Source organism: Pelmatolapia mariae, linkage group LG23, assembly GCF_036321145.2.
Source record: "Pelmatolapia mariae isolate MD_Pm_ZW linkage group LG23, Pm_UMD_F_2, whole genome shotgun sequence".
In the NCBI taxonomy this organism is placed as follows: Eukaryota; Metazoa; Chordata; class Actinopteri; order Cichliformes; family Cichlidae; genus Pelmatolapia; species Pelmatolapia mariae.
Genome location: NC_086246.1, coordinates 21,491,484 through 21,513,267, shown reverse-complemented (window position 1 = coordinate 21,513,267; position 21,784 = coordinate 21,491,484). Strand labels below are relative to the sequence as shown.

Genomic DNA, 21,784 nt, shown 5'->3' with positions numbered 1-21,784 from the left:
ACCAAAATTTAAAAAAAAGCTAGACTTAAAAAAAAAGAAGAAGCAAATTAACTGAAATAATTTTGTGAGTTGGAAAACGAATTAAACTAAAATAAAAACATAGAGGAAATATAGTTTATGACGCCTTGACTGATGACACATTGATAAACATGTTTATTGAGACTCTGAATGGAAACAAACCTGTGAGTCAACAGCTTTCAGAAGGCTGTGGATGTTTCTGTGTTTATTTTTTGTATTACCTCTGATTTTACCTACTGTTTTTTCTCAGTCCTGCCTCTGACATATGCCCTCCATATAATAACTCTGAAAAACACTGAATTGAAATAAGAAAATTTACTTTGGAAACGAAACTAAATTCAAAACATAAAGTCAAAATGAAATAAAAATAAAAAGAAGTAGAAAACACAAACCCATAAATACTCTGGTTATACAACAAAAGGCCACAAAGATACTTTAGCTGGTTCATGGACCTGAATTCAAAGCTTAAACCACAGACATCAACAACAGTACTGCAACTCACTGGTTCACTTATTCTAACTCAGTGGATTTCAGGTAGTGCACTTAATTGATTTTCACCTATAGTCGTCAACTGCCCAGCAGAAGCAAAATAGAGGAGTAAATGTTCCAGAGCTCCAATAAGCTGCTCCAGACATTATTAATCACTTCCTGTGACTGGTCAGGACCACAGCAGAGCAGTTACAGTGGTAGTCAAAGTACAGCGTAAATACAGGCTTGTGAAACGGATTGAGATGCCTGATAAACATGCTTGCACCATGAAGCTGTCATTCCCTTGTCATTGCAAGTGAGAACGAAGAAAAGCCTGCTCTTCCTCCGCTCTCCTTTCACTGAATGACAAGATGACAGCTCTCAGGTGATTGCATGACAGGGGCACGCTACATGTTCCCGACAGCGCTCACCATATACTCTTGATAAAGTCATCAAGGCCTCTGCTGTTTACCAGCATGCCAATGCAGCTGCTTGTGGAAGATTAGCAAAGCGTGCCGCATTTACGTGGACACTCGTGGACACTGACTGATGCATGTCAGTTAGTTAGACAGATATAACCGCATATTTTAGCAAAGGAGAGTACATGCAGTGGCAAAACATGCAAAAACAAAGAGGAATTAAAGGGAACTCCTAGTAGTTTGGTATGGTTTGTGCAAAAATATATGACTGAGAGTAATAGAATCTTTGAAGTCCTGTGAAAAACTAAGTACACTTTTACTGCTTCCATTGAAATTATGAGGATAGGTAGCAGTTAATTAATTGATCATCAGCACGTGTGAGCACCTCTATAAAAGCAGAACGTTTGCACAGGGTGCACACGTGTAGCTTACAGGTGTGTGCTAACACAGTGCTGAGGAGGAAAGACATCAGTATTGATCTTAGGCAGCAATAATTCCTTCTCTATCAGTCAGGGAAGAATTGTGAGTGCATTTAAAGTCCATCATTCTGCAGTGACAAAGACAATTACAATTCCTCCCCACACAAGAGCTACAACTCAGACTACAGCTCCCAGTTATCACGTTGTTGTGATGTTAAAGTTCATGACAGTAGCATTAGAAAAAGACTGAATAAGTGTGGTTTGCCTGGAACGCTACAAAGAATATGAAGCATGGGTCTGGTTTGCTTTATCTGAACAAACCACAAGACTTCTGGAGCAATGTCCTTTGGACAGACGGAACCAAAGTGGAGATGTTTGGCCATAAGTGCCACGTAGGTGAAAACCAAACACGTCATAGCTGCTGTCAAGCACAGTGGTGGATGATTTGGGCTTATTTAGTAGCCACAGCACCTGGGCACCCTGGGCATGAACTCCTCTGTATACCAACATATTCTAGAGTCAAATGTGAAGCTAAATCTTGGCTCAAATTAGGTCACACAGCAGTGCAATGATGCTAAGCAGAGCAGCAAATCTACAATAAAATGGTTGAAACTGAAAGTCCAGACTTTAACCTAAGTGAAATGCTGTGGTGGGACCTAAAGACAGCTGTAAATAAAAGGACACCTACAAATTTAAATGACCTGAATTAATGCTCTAAAGAGGATTAGCCCCAAATTCCTCCACAATGATGTAAGAGACTGATAAAGTCATGGAGATGAGGGTTCTATACAGTGAGTAAAATGAGGTATGGTACCATCGTGACTGTTTGAAATATTGTTATCGGTAACATGAAATCATGTTGGACACATCTGTTCGTCATTCTTGACTCTGATGTCCAAGCTTTTCTGTTGTATGGGCACTGAAGCAAATAAATGGTTACTCCAAAGTCAAATGCATCAATCTTCAGGCCTCTGGTTCTATTTATCCATCTGTTTTGTATATATGAGTCACAGTTTCTCCTTTCTCTTGAATGCAGTGGTGTCAGGTGGCCCAAAAAATACATCTGAAAACTCAGCAGCACTGTCTCTTTTTAGAAAACAAAATCCAGGTACTTAAAAAAAACTACATAAACCATAGGAGATGAACAAAAAATATGTAAATATGATTTGTGAAGACATTTTAAAGATTTGTCAAAGGGCGTCCTTGTCGTATTTCACTTTGATTGCAAGAAAAGTGAAAGAAGCACTGCGTAAATAAATACGAGTCATTTGTAGCCCTAAAAAAAGAGTTTGCATTTGCATGTCCATCAAACCACAGACCTATAAAATCAGGGCAGCAAAGCACTTCTGCTTTTGATTCCGCAGAAATTGGCCTGACAAGAGGAACAATTGTCAGAGCTCGAGCGCTTGACAGGAATAGTTTATTCACAAAAGGAAAGCGCTAGTTTTCACAGCTGTTTTTTTCATGTTGAAACACATTTTCTGTCTTGCCATTGTTTATATAGATTTAACGGAGCATTTCTGAGGCACACAATAGAATAATGGCCTCACGTCAGTGTGTTCGGTTCTTTTGTGTTTTGTTTTTTTTTTTTTACCAAAGCTGGGTCAAAATGTTATTTGAAATCCCCACGGGATTACCAGCAGAAGTAGCGTTTTTCCAGCGCTTGCATGCAGGCCACTCGCAAGGCCAATTCAATCCTCATGAAAGTCTTTTATTTGCTTCTTGTGAAAATCCTGCACCATGTAGCATTATGAATACTGAACGTTTTGCTAGATTATAGTCCAATTTTAGCTTTCAGTCCGGATTGATTTGATTAACTCTCAGGATCTAATAGCGCCATGTGTTATTTCCTGTTCTTTTTTTGTGTGTGTGTATGCAGTCCCTCCGGTGTTGTCAGTGTTCCAGCAGTCCTTCAACGCCACAGCTGACTACCAGGAATCTGTCACCTTTACTTGCATCACTTCTGGATCTCCCGACCCCATAGTCACATGGCACAGGTAAAGCTCAAAGAGATATTGAGATTGGGAGACATCCAAAGAATATCGGTGCTCCCTCAAGGATGTAGGATAGGTTTATACCCAAGTAGACACCCGAAAGTGCTACCCTAATATGATTTCATTCCAAAACCATGAGAATTAATCTGCTGATATAGCAGCGCCTAAACTTATGGGAATGCTTCCCACAAGATTCTTGGAGCCTGCTTTCGAGGATTTGCTCCCATTCAGCTCCAATAGCATTTGTGAGGCTCAATGTTGATTTTGGGCGATAAAGCCTGGCTTGCATTGGCGCCCCAATTTATCCCATAAAGTATGAGCTGAGCTCTACACGAGCCCACTCTTCCACTCCAGACTGGGAAAAAAATGGCTGTATCCATCTAAGAGAGGAAATGATGTTGAACCAAATGATTAAGGCCATCATACACAAAAAGTTCAACTCCTTAAATAGCCATACATTCAGTTAGAAAACATAAGGGAAAAAAACAGCACTGCTTGATTGATTACTGGATTGAAGTCACTTAATTAAGGCAAATTTAACCTTAATTTTCAAATAATACAGGATATTATGTTCCCTACTACCCATTCGTGCCTATGTACAAATATGCATATATTGTTTTCAGAGCAACTAGACTTTCTTTCATAGTTCTGAGGAATTTATAGTCCACCCTCGCACATTGCCCTCAGCAGCCACACAGTAATATCCATGGCACATAGCAACAGAGCGAAAATTTGCACCTGAAGAGCATTTGACACTCCGCTATCCTCTCTACAGCTCGACATCGAGCAATTAGCTTGCACCCACTCGGCAGGCAATCATAACAAGCTCTTTGCACCTGAGCATCTATTGATAACACTTTATTGTTGTTCCATTGAAGTTTTTAGTGTTTGCTTAAAATGCTGTTTTCCCCCCAGTTTTCCTTATTGGAACTTACTGGAAAGAGTAGTTTGAATATATTTGACACAATTTAGTTTAATGAACTGTGTCCAGCTTTCAAAAAGGGGCCCTGTTATGTTTTCATATTAAACACGTTTCAAATAATGAGGTCCGTGTATGTAAAAGTAATCACCAAAGCTCTTTTTTGCCTGTTTTTGTCTCTGTGTGATGTCACTGAGAATGAATATCCCTGCCTGGTCTGTGGTCAGCTCGGGCTTATAGATCTGACTGTATACCCTACCCACCTGCTGTTTAAACCATCTCTATATTTAAGGGGGCTTAAAGGCCCAGTGTGAGATAAATGAGGGTTATTTTGAACTCTGAAATCACGCAAAGCTACTTTAATAGAATCCTAGAATAAACATAATAAACTGAAAATAAGCCTGCAGTATCTTCTCTTGACACGATGTCTATATAAATGTTATAAACAATCCAAACAAACATGACTTACAAGTGACCTAATGGCTCGTCATAATTGCTATATTTTGTAGTTAATTTAGTAAAATAAATACTGTGGGCTTGGCAACATTTCTAAAGGGCAAAAAGAGGGCAACAATTCAACAACATATTAGTTTAGTCTTAAATTAAGATATTTTGCTTCCCCACCACAGTTTGAGCTCCAGCATTTACCATGTACAATACTGTGTAAAAGTGTTGGGTCAGCACTTCTTTCTTCTAACTTTTGCTATAAAAATTGAAATGAAATAGCTGCAACAATTTATTAAAATTTGTGCAAACATACATGGAAATACAGTATAAAACAGAGTTTGTGCAATTCTAGCATCCTTGAACTCCACATTTGGTGTGACCACCTCTATTCTTCAGCACAGTCTGAACTCTTTTAGGCAGGTTTCTTGTCATTTCCTTAAGTAGTCTTCAGGAATAATTCTACAGGCTTCTTGAATTACATTCAAAGCTCTCCTTTGGATGTTTCTGGCTCTGGGGAGGCCAATCCATGACTGATAGTGCTCCATTGTGTGTTTTTCTATCCAGGTATGCTTTACTGCATTGGCAGTGTGTTTGGGATCATTGTCATTCTGATGTGGCCTCAGTGAACAGTAGATGGATCAACTGAAGGGCCAGATACATCTCTCAGATCCTGCGTCAGGTGTTTGCTGGAATTTTTTCTGTTTCTTAAGGAAACTGTTCATCTGCTGTATGTAGTTTTTTTTTAGCCTTTTTGAAGGTAGTAACGTCCAGCAGAACCAGGCTGAGGAAGGGGCAGCCAGTCATGGATTACTCATTTACAGCTGGTTGCTGTGTTTGTGGCATTCAAAGAATCTATGCCAATATCAGCAGATATTAGCTCTCTGTTAATATATCAGCTGAGCATTATTTGAACTGTAGCAAAGTGCATTAATTAATGCTTTCATAGTCCATAATTATGATGTGGGCCTATGATCTGTTATTATTATTATTGTACTTTTAAGTAACTTGGTCAGTGCTGCGCAGCAGATAAAAGCACATAAACTGATGCTGAGCATGTGCATCAATGGTAAACACAGATGCCTTTATTCATCACCCTAACAAAGAGGTCACATACCTCTCAGAGCGCTTACCTTCATCACAGGAGCGCTGCGCAATTCTGCAGGAAGATGAAGCACAGTGAGGTGAATTCTTTACTCCTGCATTTCATGTGACATTGTCTCTGTGAGTAATACAGATGTAATGAGAACTGAACTGTCTGTTTGAAAGAGAGGTTGAATACAGCAGAAAAAAATGAGGCACATGCATCACTTTGTGAAGTACAAACAAAATTTGAAAGGTGACGCACAGCTGGAAGGAGCCTCAACTTTGTAAACCTCATTCATCTTGCTCCCTTGTTTCGGGGCTCCAAAAAAGCAGGAATTACTTTTACTCCGGGGTGTCTTACCTTGGCTTTTCAGCTCTGGAGCACAACAGTGAAATGTAATTTTAATGATTTAACAGCAGGCGTTATATTTTGCAGAATATTTCAGTGTGAAGATGGCAAAGTGCACATCTCCATCCTTACTTTTATATTGAGACAATCCCTGTGACAGCTTAACTACCTCAGTCTCAGTTTTGCTTTAAGTGTAAAACTGAGTTTTGTTTGACGTTGTGATTTCACAAAAAGCCCGTTAAAATGAGGAGCCTGGGAAATAAGATATCTTGATAGCTTTCTCATAGTATCACAGAATGAAAAAGGCTTAGATACAGAAGCATTCACTCTGACTTTGTGCTCACTGATGTGCTGAGGCAATTAAAAATGACCACAGAAGTAAGCGACTAAACCTTTTTCTTAATAAAATTCTCTTGCATGGTCAGATGTGTAACTGCCATTCACAAAATTTGATGTTTGCAAGATCAAGAAAAGTTTAAACCAAGTCTCAGAGAAACTCAGCGGAGCACCGAGAGCTAATGAGACTTTGTTCTTTGTTCTTTTACAGCAGGGAAGTCAAACTCGTTTCACACTGTGGGCCACGCACAGCCCACTTTGATCTTAAGTGGGACGGACCAGTGAAACTTCTATTTCTGTCAGCGTAAAGAAGTTTAATCACACATTTAATCCCTGAGATATTTAAATTTTAAAAAAGAAGTTTAATTTCAACAATATATCTCAGTTTTTCTACATGATAAAGAAACGCTGCTTTGGGCTTAAATTGTAAGAAATACACATGTAAAAAAGTTCTGTTACTCATTGCGCAGACTGTTAATTTCAAATAAATTCATAATGGTTTATCTAATTATTTACGTTGGTGCAGTATGACTGGAGGAAGCTGTAAAACTTATGAAAACACATCTAAAAGTCTAAAATGTATGCCCTCCACATTTTCCAAAGCCTTCCAGTGGGTCAGATCGGAGTCTTTGGTAGGCCAATTCTGGCCCCCTGGCCTTATATTTGATACCCCCGTTCTGAAGTGTTGCGGTTTCAGGTCAGAAGGCAGCCTGTTCTCATTCCCAGTCCTCAGATTCTTCCCTTTTTTTTTTTCTTTTTTTTTTTTAAAGCTGCTGGTCTCTCAGAGATATGCTCAAGGTGTCTTTTGGCTTCTGCTGGAATACCAGGGGTCACCATAATGGTGACACCCAGCTCGTCACACTTGGATGCTTGTTCAGAACCCCTTGACATTACACTTACGCAACCTTGGGTATCCTTGAGCCTAATTTTTCATCTTGCAAGGTGATTCTTGTTAGGAGCATTAACAGATTGGGGTCATTACACCAAAAAGTAATGCATTACGCATAACTCATTACTTTTTAAAGGTTAAAATGCTATGTTACTTAATTATACCTGTAGAAATGAATTAGAAACACCACTCATCACATTAATTTTGTGTTATTTCGCATAACCACCTGAGATGCATTGGCACACAATTGCCGTTTAACAATATGAACCTTGTTCCACACACTGGCATCATGGCCTATCCTAATGAGGACACACACACACACACACACACACACACACACACACACACACACACACACACACACACACACACAAGATCTTTTTGTAAGTGTTTAAGAATTCACACAAAGCCGAGGGCAAAGTTAACACTTCAAAGAAAAATGTTACGGCCACAGCGATTCTGCGATAGGAACAGGTGCCGTAACTGCTTTTGTTGCCTGTTGAAAATGAAGCTTTAGATGCTTGGCTGGGGTCAGCATATACTCTGACATCAGTCTGAGTTCTTCACTGCTCGCTTTGACAGCATGCTGTCGAAACTACTGTGCGAAAAATGAAAGCTGGACACCGCTCTGCTATTTTTCTTGCCCTCCTACATCAGCTGAAGTCAGCTGATTGTAGCCCAAGTGCACAGAAAAAAACATTACCCTTGATTTTGTTTTATCTGAATGCTCATGGTTCAGATAATTGAAGAACTTGTGGTACCAGTTGAAGGTCTGAATGGGTTAGTGTGTCGGATTTTCACTGGTACCATATGCAATGCAAATAAAGGCATAAGTGACGGATTACTGATTAATATGATTACTCGATTTGTTTTTTACAGTAATGCTTTGGATTACTGTAATGTGACTGGAGTAACTTTGTGTCCTAACATAGCAGGTTGAGGCACTAAAACCTGCTGTGCACATGTATTTTCACTGCTCTGTGTTTTTTAGGCTTGCACATTAATAGTATGTCATTCGCTCTCAAAGTGTGGGTCATACTAAGATTCTATTTTTAGATTCTATTTTTGGGGGTTTTGTGACACTTTTAGTCTCATGGAGTGTAGCTGTAGTAATGTGGCTTGGCCACTACCCTGCTACAAGTAGATAATGGCACAACCTTGTGCCAGACCTAGACACCTTAGTCTTTATCAGAGGCATGAAAATTGCAAGTTCAACATCACCATTTGAATTAGCATGTTAACTTTGTGCGAGTGCTTTTTAACCTATTATGACACAGTCATACTAGGAAAAAACTTGTGATCTCATTGCCTTTGGAATTATTGCTTTGAAGACCACTCGGAGTCAGTTGCTGTCTTGAAAGAGAACTTTGGTGCATCAAGAGAGCACTGAGAATCAGTAGGAATCAGTCTGCAGCTGAACGGAGTCCAGTTGGCAATTACTTGCAATCAGCAATATGTAATATGGCAATTAGCTGTGATAAACTGGCAAAAATCAAAACTCTTAGACATAAAACAAAAAAAAATGAGTGCAAATATTAACATAGTTGCTGCAGGACAACAATTTGTCCTGGCAACCTTGCTTTATATAGAAATATAACCAGAATACAACCAGTTCAGTCAAGTTCCACACTGCAAAGAGACAGGTCACAGTACAAGGTCATCAGTGACCAGTCACAGTCAGTTATAGACTGATTCTATAACATTTGCGGTTAGATACAGGCTTATGGTGACGTTGGAGCAACATCCACCTCTTTCTATGAAATTAGCACCATGAAATGAAAAAAGTGCATAACAGAAAACCCATAAAGCCATAACACATATCATACGTGCTTTAGCATGGGGCTAAAATACACCCAAACCCCAGTGGATGTCAGTAGCATAATGTACATAATGTGCTGCATGTTTTATTTTAGCATACCATCCTGCAAGGTTTACTTGAAAGGGTACTCTTGCATGCTCCCACTTCCCTCTAATGCTCACGTACCATTTTTTTAATGCTGACGGAATAAAATATAAATCACCTGTCAAGGTCTCATTTCAGCTGACTGCAGATTTTGAACTTTGTAGTGACCATGGACTGCCAAACATTTCTGTGTAGTCTGTTTCATTTCCCAGGTCAATAAGTCCTGTGTGTCAGTCCCAGAATTAAAATGCGTAAATCACAACAAAGGCTTCGGTATAAACAACACATCACATTCCAATTTAGTTTTTCTTTTGATGCCACCCCTCCTAACTTATTCCAGGCTCTCCCGTTGCATTTCCTGTCAGAGCGAGGTTTCACCTCATCCTCTGTGCATCTTGGGTAATGGACTACCTGTCAGCAGTCAGTCAGTATAATGACATTCAGCACTGCAGCACGTCCTCCACTGTCCATTCCAAAGATGAGGCCTCTCTTCATTTCCTCTTTGGCTCGCCAGAGTTATTATTACTTGGCTTTGGTGTTTCCTCTGACGACTTTCAATTATCCTCCCTCTCGCTTTTCCTACAGTACAATGAGGCTGGGCTCGCCACGCAGTATAACTGCGCTCGTGTCTATTTGTGTCTGAGTCTTCAAATCCCCTCATGTGAAATCCCTAAAAAAAATAAGAGTTTTTTAGTGGAACAGTAAAATATACACTGTGAATAATACAACAGCCTGAACTGAAGACTTGAGATATATCTGTTCTGAATTTATTACATAAAATAACTTGTAAAATTAAAAAAACACCAAGATGCTATTATCCATATTAAATGAAACGTTAAAAAAATTTAATCGCTTTTCATACCTTTTCTTTATATTTGTGAGCTGGGCAGATTAATAATGAATCACAACTGAATATACTGAAGCACATTTGCAAACATCAGATCAGCTTTATCTGTTTTGTGTTCGTTTATGCAAAACCTTAATGATTTTAATTTCGAGAATCTCATCCATTTATGCTCTGCTTCACATTCACACTGATACATAAAACTATATGTAAGCGTTTTGGATCCCCTGGGCAGATTAAATATTTCACTGAGTGAGAATTGGGGAGAAAAACTAAGTGCAAACCCTGCAGTAAATGAGCCATTTTCAATTGATAATGAACTGTCTGAAATCTAATTTTTATTTAATTAATACATAAATTGGGCAAAAAATGGTGACTGTCGCACTCTTGTTCAAGTTTGAACATGCTCTCCTACTCCCAGAACATAAACTTCTTACTTTTTAGGATTCGTTCATAGAGCTTAAATTAAATATAAGCACTAGAAAAGCTCCAATAAAGCCTAGTTATAACAACAAAGTAGAGAAAAGCTGTGTTGAAGCAGTAGTTAAAGCAATAACTTTTAGTTTTAGGACAGAAGAAGGTTCTTCACAAGTTATCAGAAGGAAGTAGGAACCAGGGCTTGGATCAAAGGCAGGCCTGTATTTCTTTTTTAATAAGTAGTATATTTCACTACAAAACTTTCCGTTTGCTTTGGTAAAGTTAATGCATGTACTGATAAAACTGCAGAGCGCAGTAAGACACACATAATAAAGATCAGTTTGGTATCTCTGTACAGATCTTACTTTTGCCAGAGCAACCCAGAAACTGCTGCACCCATGGTGTCACAGTTTACTTAAACTGACACAGGCATGAATAAACATTCATTTTGTCTGGCCTTAATTTTTTTGCATCAACCACTCCCCAGGTGTTAGAGACACAGCTTTTAACTGGCTGCAGTTATTTTGTTTGAGGAAATGCAGTATGCAAAACAAAGTCTAGTTAAATCTGCATTGTACACACTGGTTTGTGCAAATGATATATATGAGTGCAGTTATTTTATTTTATTTTGGTCTCTATGCATAATTTAATGCAGCTTTAATCAATAAGGTTTGCTTGTTCTATTCACCTGGTCATAAATAGCATATTTATTTGGATTTTAGGTAAGAGCACAATTTTTTGTTGAAGCTCAAAATAACTCCAAGGCACTCTCTTTTAAATGACATATATAATGACTTTATTTGCACAGCCCAGCTGTCATGTTTTCTTACACTGGAAGAAAAAAAAATAAACAACACATTTGCAGGATAGGTTAGCATAACACAGATATATTCTTTGCAGTAAGTATTATTGCTTATGGGATTTTGTGTTACATTTGTCAAATAAAATGGGCTAAAAGGATGTGTTTATTTGCTGACCTTATATGTTGTTCCTTTTGGAGTCCTGCATATTGTCCGCGTTTGAAGATTCCTATTGGTGGAACTGAAGAGTCGTACTGTTGGAATGCATGTGTGTATACTGATTTCTTTTTTTTTTTTTTATAGCAGTGTAACATGACCATGCTACAAGAATAAATACATTGTAAATGTTATTCTTAAAGAGTTCCTTCCAAATTTGTCCTTTTTTGGCGTATTTATTTATTATTATTCATAAATAGCACAACAGTATTATCAGTTTTCTTAGAATGCTACCGTGTTAGCAAAAGCTACATATTTACCAATCCAGGACATGGAGAGCAACATCAGCATTCTTCCCATTTTGTGTCCATCAGGTCAATACTAAATTTGTTTTGTTGTAATATCCATAAGCTCATAAGTAAAGTATTGGCCTGTATTGGGTATTCACATGCTAAAAACAAACTTCAGTTGTCTGTAGTTTGCTGAAATTCAGTATAGGAAAGTAGATCTTAAAGGAAAATTCTGGTTACATTTAAATCAGATGATTAAATTTGTGTGCTACAAAATTAAATGTATGTAAACAGGTATTTCCCGTGTTTTTGGCCATTTCTGCTTGATACTACATGAATTCAGTAACTAAACTAATCTTATTTTAACCAGCTTACAAATGCTGTAAAAGGACCTGTGAGCTTGTCTAAATCTGTGGAAGTATGGGAAAAAACAAAGCTATCCCTTGAACCTTTTAGACTACATGCCTGGTTAACTAGCTGCAAATAAACAAGCGGAGGAGGCAGCTAACATGCTTCAGACTATCATGATTTTGTTATGAAGCTTAAATATAGACAAGCATCAATTTAGCAGTTTGGTTTTTCTGAATAATTTCCCCACAGAGCCCAGTAAGAAAAGACATTAAGTCAGCAATTCATCTCCACACCACACCAGAGTCATTTAGTGAGCATTGCAGTCCATAAGAAAACATACACAGCAACACTAGTGAGTGCTGGCAGGCCTGTAACTGACACTATAAAGATGTTACTTTTCTGCATGCCAGAGTTTCACAACACTGATGACATACAACACACTATTCATTGAGCAATTGTTATTTCAATTATTGCCTGATCTGTTTATCCAAAACAATCCTTTCATCACACTTCAAATAGTGTCTATAAAAAGTGTTGTCATGTTTTCACCTGTTTACGTGCTATAGATAGAAATAGTTTCAAAGCCGAGGTGTCTGCACTTTGCCTGATTTTTATGGGATCGGTTGACACCCAAAATACAGAGATTATACATCTGTAGCATCAAACGTGTACTGACGCATTCATATTTTAGGAGTTCAGTGTCAGTTTTGAGGTAGTTGCCAAATATTTCCACTCCTTACTTATGTGCCTCTGCTTTTCACTTGTGCAGGAAAGGGCAGCAGCTGGAGCCATCGGACCAGTACATTTTGAATAGGCTTGATGGTGGGCGGAGCATGTTAACCATCCGCAACATCCGGCAGGGTGATGGAGGCACCTACTCCTGCAGAGCCACCAATAAGGCAGGATCCCAGGAAAGAGAGCTCTTCCTCAAAGTGTTTGGTAAGCATGCAATCTGAGTAAAATACTATAGTTGTATAAGATACAGTTTATTTATTTCAAATTTTCAGATATTAATCACAACCTATTTAAAAGTAGCACAAACAATGTCAAAAAGATTAGTAAAAGAAAATATACAATAATATAATGAGATAAAATAGATCCATAAGGTAAGAGGCACTGTGGATCAAAATCAAAATATAATAAGACATGTTCAAGAAATATGAAGGTTTTAGAACAATATATAAAATATTAATAAAGTTTTTATTTGAATGTTAAAATTAGATAATTGTCTAATTTTCTACAGACACTGGCCACTTTATTTATATACACCTCTTCAACGGTGCTCATAATTATTATTATTAATGACTGTTGTCATAAGAAATGGTCCAGAGAACCTGCTGAAGTTTGTATCAACTGATTTGCATGACTTTGAATGTGGCACCGTTATTGGTACCAGACGGAGAATAGTCAGACTGCTTCGAAGTAGTAGGAAGGGAAAAGCAATTTAAATGACCACTCGTTACAATCAAGCTGTGCAGAAGAGCATCTCTTGGGCTACAGCAGCAGAAGACCACACCATGGGTACCACTCCTGTCAGTTAAAAACCGGAAACTAAGGCTACAGAAACCTCACCAAAACTGGACAACAGAAGACTATAAAAATTGTCTCAATTTTTGCTGCTGGTAGAGTCACTCTTTTGTTAGCTCATGTGAAAGTGTGGTTCTGTCCTGCCTCGTATCAATAGTTCAGTCTGTTGGTGTGTAATGGTTTGGGGGACTTTTTCTTGGAACATTTTAGTATTATTTGAGTACCAACTGTACTTTCAAATAGCCTCCACAGTCACCAGATCTTAATCCAGTAGAGAACATTTGTGGTGGAACAGGAAATGCTATCATGTCAATGTGGAGCACAATCTCTGAGGAGAGTTTCCACTACCTTGTTGAATCTGTGTCACAAAGAATTAAGGCAAATCTGAATTTAAAAAAAGGGGGTCCAAACCATTACTATAATAAAGTGTACCTAATAAAGTGGTGAGTGTAAATCATTTATAAGATAGCTGAACTGAAGTGATTCTTGAAATGCCATTGTAGAGCATTATTGGGGACTATTTCTTTAGTATAAAGTAGTCCCAAATTACATCTACCGCATTGTGCTGGGGCAGCAGAAAAATAGAAATATCTCAAAGCCTGGACTAATGAAAGGGAAACTATCTGCATGAACAGATAAGTGTAAGCAAAACCACTTTGTTTCTTCTATCTCCACAAACCAGGACTAACATAAAAAAATCCCTTCCTATCACTTTAAAGGGTTTGTTTTCTTTTTCCATTATCTGTTATTTGGTGCCCCACCAAAGATTTTAAATGTAATAGCATTACCCATGACAGTAAACAGTGTTTTATGTTGATCCATAAAGCTTTATTGTAAGGACATCCACAAATTCCATTTCATAAAGAAAAGCAGAAAAAAAATGTCCAAATATGGCAGTCGGCCCACACCAATAACAGCTTTATCAAAGTGATATATTTCTGTTGAAAAATAAATATTTCATTTATTGCTTCATATTTCAATTACTGCGCTCCTCATAAAAAATTTCAATTTATATTTTCATAAACCTGCCGGCTATTTCCTCACAGATCGCCGTGATAGCGCTCCTTCTAGCTCATGAAAATGTATGGAGATTTGTGCTCAAGTCATCAACATCCTTTGGAGATGTGAGAAGCGCTTGTTCTTCAAAATGCACATTTAAATGAAGAAGTTAAGGGGGTGGGAGGAGTTCTGCTTCCAGGCCGTGTGGTGGGGGAACGCAGTTGTAAGTTAGTTTTATTACCCTTGACAGCACAGGCGGGAGGAAAACAGGAATTTTAAGTTAGACAAGGTGTGTGCAGGTGTGTATGTGCACTCCACTCATGTTTAGGCGCTGTAACCCATTGTGAGCCCCATCTTCTTCTGTGGCACTTTCACAGATCTGTTTGTACATGTTTGTTGTTAGGTGTTTGCTTTTATACACTCTAAAATGTTCACATCTTGGGGCCTCCAGGAAACATAGTGTGCTTTTTGGCTGCTCTATAAAGTTGCAAGAGCAGTCCATGAGCTGTAAAAGGCTGAAGCCTGCAGTCTTCGGGGATTATGTCAACTTGTCCTGCTTTTCAGGCAATGAGTCATTTGTTGCTGTAGAAGAAAATCCATACTATTAAGGAATAGCTGCATGTACTTGTTAGACATGCTAGAAGAGTGGCTCAAGGGATGCTTGGTTGGTCACTCTATTACTTTAGTCTGGACTGAAATATCTCAACAATTTCTCTGTGGATTTCCATTAACTTTACTGACTTTTATGACTTTGTTGGTCCACTAACTTTACTACCCAGCAAATATTGTTGAAAAGATATTAAAGATCACTTTGTAGAATTCTAAACAACACTGAGATTTGGTAAAAAAGTAAAACCTGAATGCTGTCTTCATCAGTTTCATTCAAAAGTGGTCTAGAAAACATATCTTATTAAATAATAAAACAGTGTATTTTATCAACAGTTCAACTATGCCAACAATAGAAGAGAAGAGAATAGCCCTTTATTTTCATTGTACATTTAAAATGAAATTGTGGGTGCTCTACGGCAACTATGCAGGAATAAAATATAAATATTAAGACAAACAGGAGATTAGAGCTTAGGCCATTCTTGCTAGGAGGCTCGCTGCCCTGCTAATGTTGTTTCCAGCGACAGAAGCACATAATGACATGAGATTTATAAAACTAAATTTGTTATTGTTTAAAAAATGACTTTCAGGACTAGTCGGCATTATATGTCCACATTCTAACATTTCACAATCAAATAAGATTTTATTTAGTGGGGATAGGTTAATTGGAAACTCTAAATTAAAAATAGGTGTGAATGTGTCTATGTGTTAGTCCTGCGACAGACTGGCGACCTGTCCAGGGTGTACCCTGCCTCTCGCCCTAAGACAGCTGGGATAGGCTCCAGCGCCCCCCACAACCCTGAAGAGGATAAGCGGAAGCGAATGGATGTATGTATGGATAAGATTTTATTTATTGAATTTAGTAAAAATGACAAGCTCTTTTTTGAGAAAAAAAAAAATCATGAATCACCTCTTCTCTTTTGTTGCGGAAAAATAAACAGATTTTTCCAAAAAAAAAACCAAACAGATTTTCTGAGATTTATTGAAAGAAAGTTAAACCCTTGCAAAGGGATCAATACAATGCAAACGGGGTTTGTACCAGCGCTGACCAACAGGTAAAGTAATAACAGCTCCTTTAAAGCCATTGTGCGGATACAATCTTTGTCTATTCAGTGGCTGGGAGTGAAATCCTCACCATCATCTAGGCACCAGCTTGATAATGAAGTGTATCTTGGCCTTGAGCAAATCTTAAAGTCATTTGTTTTCCTGTCTTCATACACTGTGTCATTATACAAGAAATTTACAACTGCATATCAATAGTACACAGAGGTTAGATGAGGTGAAACAAAAAATTTCCATCACACTTTTCAACCGAATTTAGAGGTAAAGGGTGCTTCTTTTTAAAGGTTATAACTAACTGACCTGATTAAGCCCAAACCCCCCCCCCCCAAAAAAAAAAACAGTTGGGATCTGGTGGGAGTTTCCTCTTTACTAATTATCTACCACCATTATGTCAAAATTTAAATCCATCAAACCTGCAAAACTAATTTTGTTCCTTTCAGATCTGCTTTTTTCTTTCATGGCTTTTAACAAATGTTGTTGCTAATAGCATCAACTTTTGTGTGATGGTGATTGTTGTACACCTACTAATATTTGCATGTTGTCAGACCCAACAAACAACTGTTTCACCCCTTATATCAAGACACTCCTAAACCAAAGACACCTTACCTGAGCTAAGGAGGAAAAAAACTGGATTTTTGCTCTGTGACACATTCTTATTTTCAGATGAAAGTAAGTTCAGTATTTTAGGAAATCAAGTTCCTAAAGTCTGGAGGAAGAGAAAAGAGCAGAATCCAAGGTGTTTGAAGTCTACGGTGAAGTCAGTGATGAGTTAGAGTGACATGTGATCTGCTGGTGCAGGTGCTGGTAGATGGACTGCTGTGTTTTATCAGGTCCAAAGTCAACACTGCTGTCTACCAAGTGATTTTAGAGCATGCGAGCTTTGTGGAGATGCCAATTTCTTATCACCTGGCACAGTGCCGAAACTACTACCAAATTGTCTGCTGACCATATTGTTACTTGATTGGCCAGCCACCTCGCCTGACCTGAACACCACAGAGGAAGTTAAGAAACACTTGACCTAAAAATACTGACCTGTTGAAGGCAACTATTAAAGCAACCTGGGCTTCAATAACACCTCAGAAGTGCCACAGGCTTCTTTTTATATTGTATAGAATATATATATCTCATGATTGATCTTAGGAACACTTTGAGATACTGGATTTGGGATTTTTATGAGCTATAAGCCACTTTGATCGAGATTAGAACGAAAAAGGATTGCAATCTTCATGCACGTTTATCTTTTATAAGTTTATCTTTTTTAATTAAATTATGAAAATGCCAACAAGTAAAGGCTTCTACAAAGCCAGTGAAAAGAAGAAGAAAATGGGCTGTAAGCAAGGTGACCTGTAAGAAATGTGCTAAAATGGATTGTTTCAGACACTAACTGAACTAACAGGCTCTTTAAAAGAGCCCATTTAAATGGCAGCATGCAAAGCTGTTTTCAAAGTCTCTGAATGCAAATACAGAGTCTTGGAATGAAAGAGATCCCTTTGAAAGAAGAGTGCCAACAAACACAGTGTTATGATTGGCGCTCTCAGTATATTAGCATAGCAATATTAGCAGTTAGCTAAGCATTGCTGCACAGTAACTGTTGTTAGCTACAGCAACAGTTTTTGACCTGCAGAGTATTCGTTTTTGACTGCTTCCATGGCTAAATGTTGTCAGCGATACAGTTTGATAGAAGATAATTCTTCAGCTATCTGAAGCATCAACAGTAAATGTCAGGTTTCAGAAAAAGAGTAAGCAGATCCTCCATTTTCCCTGCAACACTCAGCAGCTGTACCGGGAGACATTTATCACAGAAGCAGAGATTTTCATCTATCTGCAGACAGACTCTTAAGAGTTTGCCACAGTTTGCATTTTTTTCCTATTGTCAGTAGACTATGAAACACAGCACCCACTTTAATGTGTTTTTCATTCTGTAATTTGCACACGTTCGCTTAACAAATCACAAATACATTCTTTTCTGGGGGTTTTTATTCCCTATGAATGTTCACTTGAATCTACCATTTCTGTTTCTTCATGCAAAATGTAGCCAAGAACAAGTCCTGACAGCAAAGACAGTAAATTACATCACCATAAAAATAACAAAAATGATGATTATAATAATAATACTGTCTCACAGTGGATTTTTTTTCAGTTAAACCCTCTAAACTCTGGAGCATTACAAGAGGCATCAGGGATGACAGGAGAGAATCTGTGCTGACATTTGCTTTGTGGATCGGCACAGCTGAAACAACAAATGCAGACATTATAATTATCAGATACAGTCAGTACCACATTTTGCCTTCTGATACCTGTCAGTGGGTGGGATAAGAGCCTTATGTCAAATATTACTATAGAGAGGATGAAAATACTGTTTAGCTTCATAAGCAGGCTTGTTCCTGCATTAACTGTCTGCAAGCAGCCAAGAGGCGTCAAAGCAAACCATCTTTTTTGGTCTTTCATGAACTAACAATGTGACAAACTGTACATTTATGCCACTTTCTTCTCTTTCTGACATATTAATGGCTTTTTCACGGGTTATGGTTAGGATTGAGCCTGCCAGGGTGACAATGTGCAGTAGCAAAATACAACATTTGCAAGTATAATTATTATAATACCTGTAATTAGAATAATTAAGTGTAATTAGAGTTATTACTATGTGTTAGAGTAAAATACTAATAGTTTTTTGTCATGCTGAGTTTAAGAGAAACTTAAAGAAGTTCATTTGAATTTACAAACTGAATAAGAATAAAGTTCACTTAGTAAAAATCCAAGGTCAAAGAAATTTAGGATTTTTGTCTAAGTATAAAGAACGCTTCTCATTTAAAGAGGAAATGTTTTCAATAAAATGTTATTAATAGCAGTCCCTGCAGAGTGGTTTTTGCATCACGCTTGACAAATGAGAGGTTTTTCATGTAATATTTTTATGATGAAGGGCATTTGAGGCAAACAGCTGTGGATAGGAACTGTAGAACTGGTTCAGACCAGTTTTCAGTGCCATTAACAGTTTTCTGTGTTTGGCAGTCGGATCGTTTTGAATCTGTATTTGTATGTTTGCACACGGAGAGCTGTCAGAACATGGTGCTTTTAACATCTTTCACTCTGCAGACGTCATCCTAACAAAGAAATTGTGCCTCATTATGGGGCCTTATAGCAAAAAAAGGGGAAAAAATACCCGACGGTTGAGATAATTTCACCTCTTCTCTATGTGTCCTTTTGTATTGACACAAAACAGAATCAAGCAGATTGTTGCACTATTTTCAAGAAAAGGACACTCGATTCTGAATGAGTTCTGAAGTGTGCTGATTTGTTGTTGAAACAAGTAAAATTATCCTTGCTATTCCCAGCAAATCTATTTGACTTGATTGAGGAAAACAAGAGTTGAGGACTTGGTTGTAGCATAAATAAGCCATTAATGTGGTTGTTTGTGCTGGAATTTGAGACGATGTTTATTGTTAAGTGATTTTCTTTTTATTGTTTGCTTCATGCCTACTGCCTTGCCGATATTCTTATAACTGCACTGAGACCAGGCACAAGGCATCAATCATATCCAAAATGCTTATAGAAATATAAAAGCTTAACTGTCTTATCAATGATAAGATACTTTCTGCACATGCTGGCATATGGAAGATGTTAGATTCAGGACTCACAGGGAGGTCAAAAGTCAATAAAAAAATTTAAAAATGAGGTGACTCATTAGCTCCTTGGCTGACTAACATTACAATAACACATGCCATATGTAAACATTCTTCATTAAAAAAAAACCATTGACTCTATTTATTGGGACTAGTTGGACATTTTTGTCAAAGTGCAGTACTTTCATGCGACCTTGAATAATGCAAAACTTGTATAGTTCAGTTTGTTTTGTGAGATGTTTCACAAAAACATAATTCAACACATCATGTATGGATCCAATATCTGATTGCATTTCCAGTTCAAAAAATTTCACTTTGCTGAGCAATTCTTATCTTTGAAAATAATGTCTGTGTCAAACGTTAACATTTGTTACTCTCCCTGAGAAATACAGCAACTAGTAGTAAGTATGTCTGTGAAGGTTCTCAGTCATCCAGGTCATCGTAGTCTAAGGAGCTTGGAAAAAAGCAGCTTGAAGACGTTTCACCTCTCATCCAAGAAGGTTCTTCAGTTTTAAGGTCAAATGGTGGAGAGTCCCAGATTTAAACCCTATGGGAGTGTTCCCCCCAAAAGGGACGATGGACAGGGGGTCCATCAGCCAAGGTTTCGGGTGAAGTCATTGTGAAACGTAGCCCCACCTTATCATGTGATTTCCTGAGGTCACCATTGTTCATATTTTGGACAGAGAGGACAGATGGTGTGAAAGAGGAGTGAAAGAAGCCATTTATGTCCACTGTGAGCGACCATCTTTGGACAGAGCCGGTGGCTTATGACGCCAACTTTCTTCCATCTATAATCCAGTTTTGAGATGCCTTCCCAGATGCCTTAACGCCCACTCACATCCTGGGCCTTCTGACCTCAGGAAATCACATGATAGGGTGGGGCTAGGAAACCATGGCTGATTGTGACCTACACCTGTTTTCACACCTTGGCTTATGTAAATAGGTAGAGGGTCATTAGGGGGTCGATCATCCCTCTTGGGGGGACACTCCCATAGGGCTTAAATCTGGGACTCTCCAACATTTTACCTTAGAACTGAAGAAGCTTCTCGGATGAGAGGTGAAACGTCTTCAAGCAACTTAAGGAAGTCCAGATGCTTTTCTTTTTCCAAACTCCTTAGATTAGTAGTAAGTAAGTAAAATTTATTTCTATAGCACTTTTTAAGACAGGAATCTGTTACAAAGTGCTTTACACAGTGCTTTACACAAAAACAAGAACATTACCCAAATGCCTGTCTAAATAGATGTGTTTTCAGCTGTTTTTTAAAAGAAGCCACAGAGTCGATGGTGCGTAGAGGAGGAAGTAAACTGTTCCACAGTATTGGTGCTAGGTTGTGGAAAGCGCAATCCCCCTTTGTTTCCCAACTGTACCTTTAGCTTACCAACTTTTGATGATGTTGGATGAGCTGCAATCACTTGCCACCTAAAAAGATTTTACTCCATTCATGGTAGCTCCTCTTCTGTAGTGCTAGCTTGACACACGCACAACTTCACTGACATTTGCATCATGAACGCATCAAAGCAATAAAAAGAAAAAAACTAATGTCTGGGGGGTGTAATAAGGCTGTGCGATGTCATTATTTTCTTACCGCTGTGCACTAACTCCACGCTGTCACTAGAAGCAATGCCAGGCTGCAGCACATGAAAGATTAACTCATTCAAGAATGACATGCATTAACCTGCTTCAATGCATGTCAGATTGCGATGCTTATTAATTCCCTCAGTACAGTTCTAGCTAGATTATCCAGCCCACATTAACCTCTGCACATACCTGATTAAATTGCTCAAAGTATATCTTCCTATTTTATCTCCAAATACAGTAATCTGACGAACCCCTTTTTCTTGTTTATTGGCTGTTTTCTTTGTTGGTG

The 21,784-nt window shown here is 38.2% G+C and overlaps 1 protein-coding gene across 3 annotated transcripts in view; it reads left to right on the top strand.

Moving 5' to 3' along the window:
- The window catches only part of LOC134620840 (neural cell adhesion molecule 2-like), a 381,750-nt gene that overhangs the window by 292,371 nt on the left and 67,595 nt on the right, over positions 1-21,784 (top strand). For all 3 annotated transcript variants that reach the window (XM_063467152.1, XM_063467151.1, XM_063467150.1), the window contains 2 exons: positions 3,204-3,321; positions 12,872-13,041. In XM_063467152.1, coding sequence (XP_063323222.1) covers positions 3,204-3,321; positions 12,872-13,041 — 288 coding nt within the window. The remainder of the gene's footprint in view (positions 1-3,203; positions 3,322-12,871; positions 13,042-21,784) is intronic.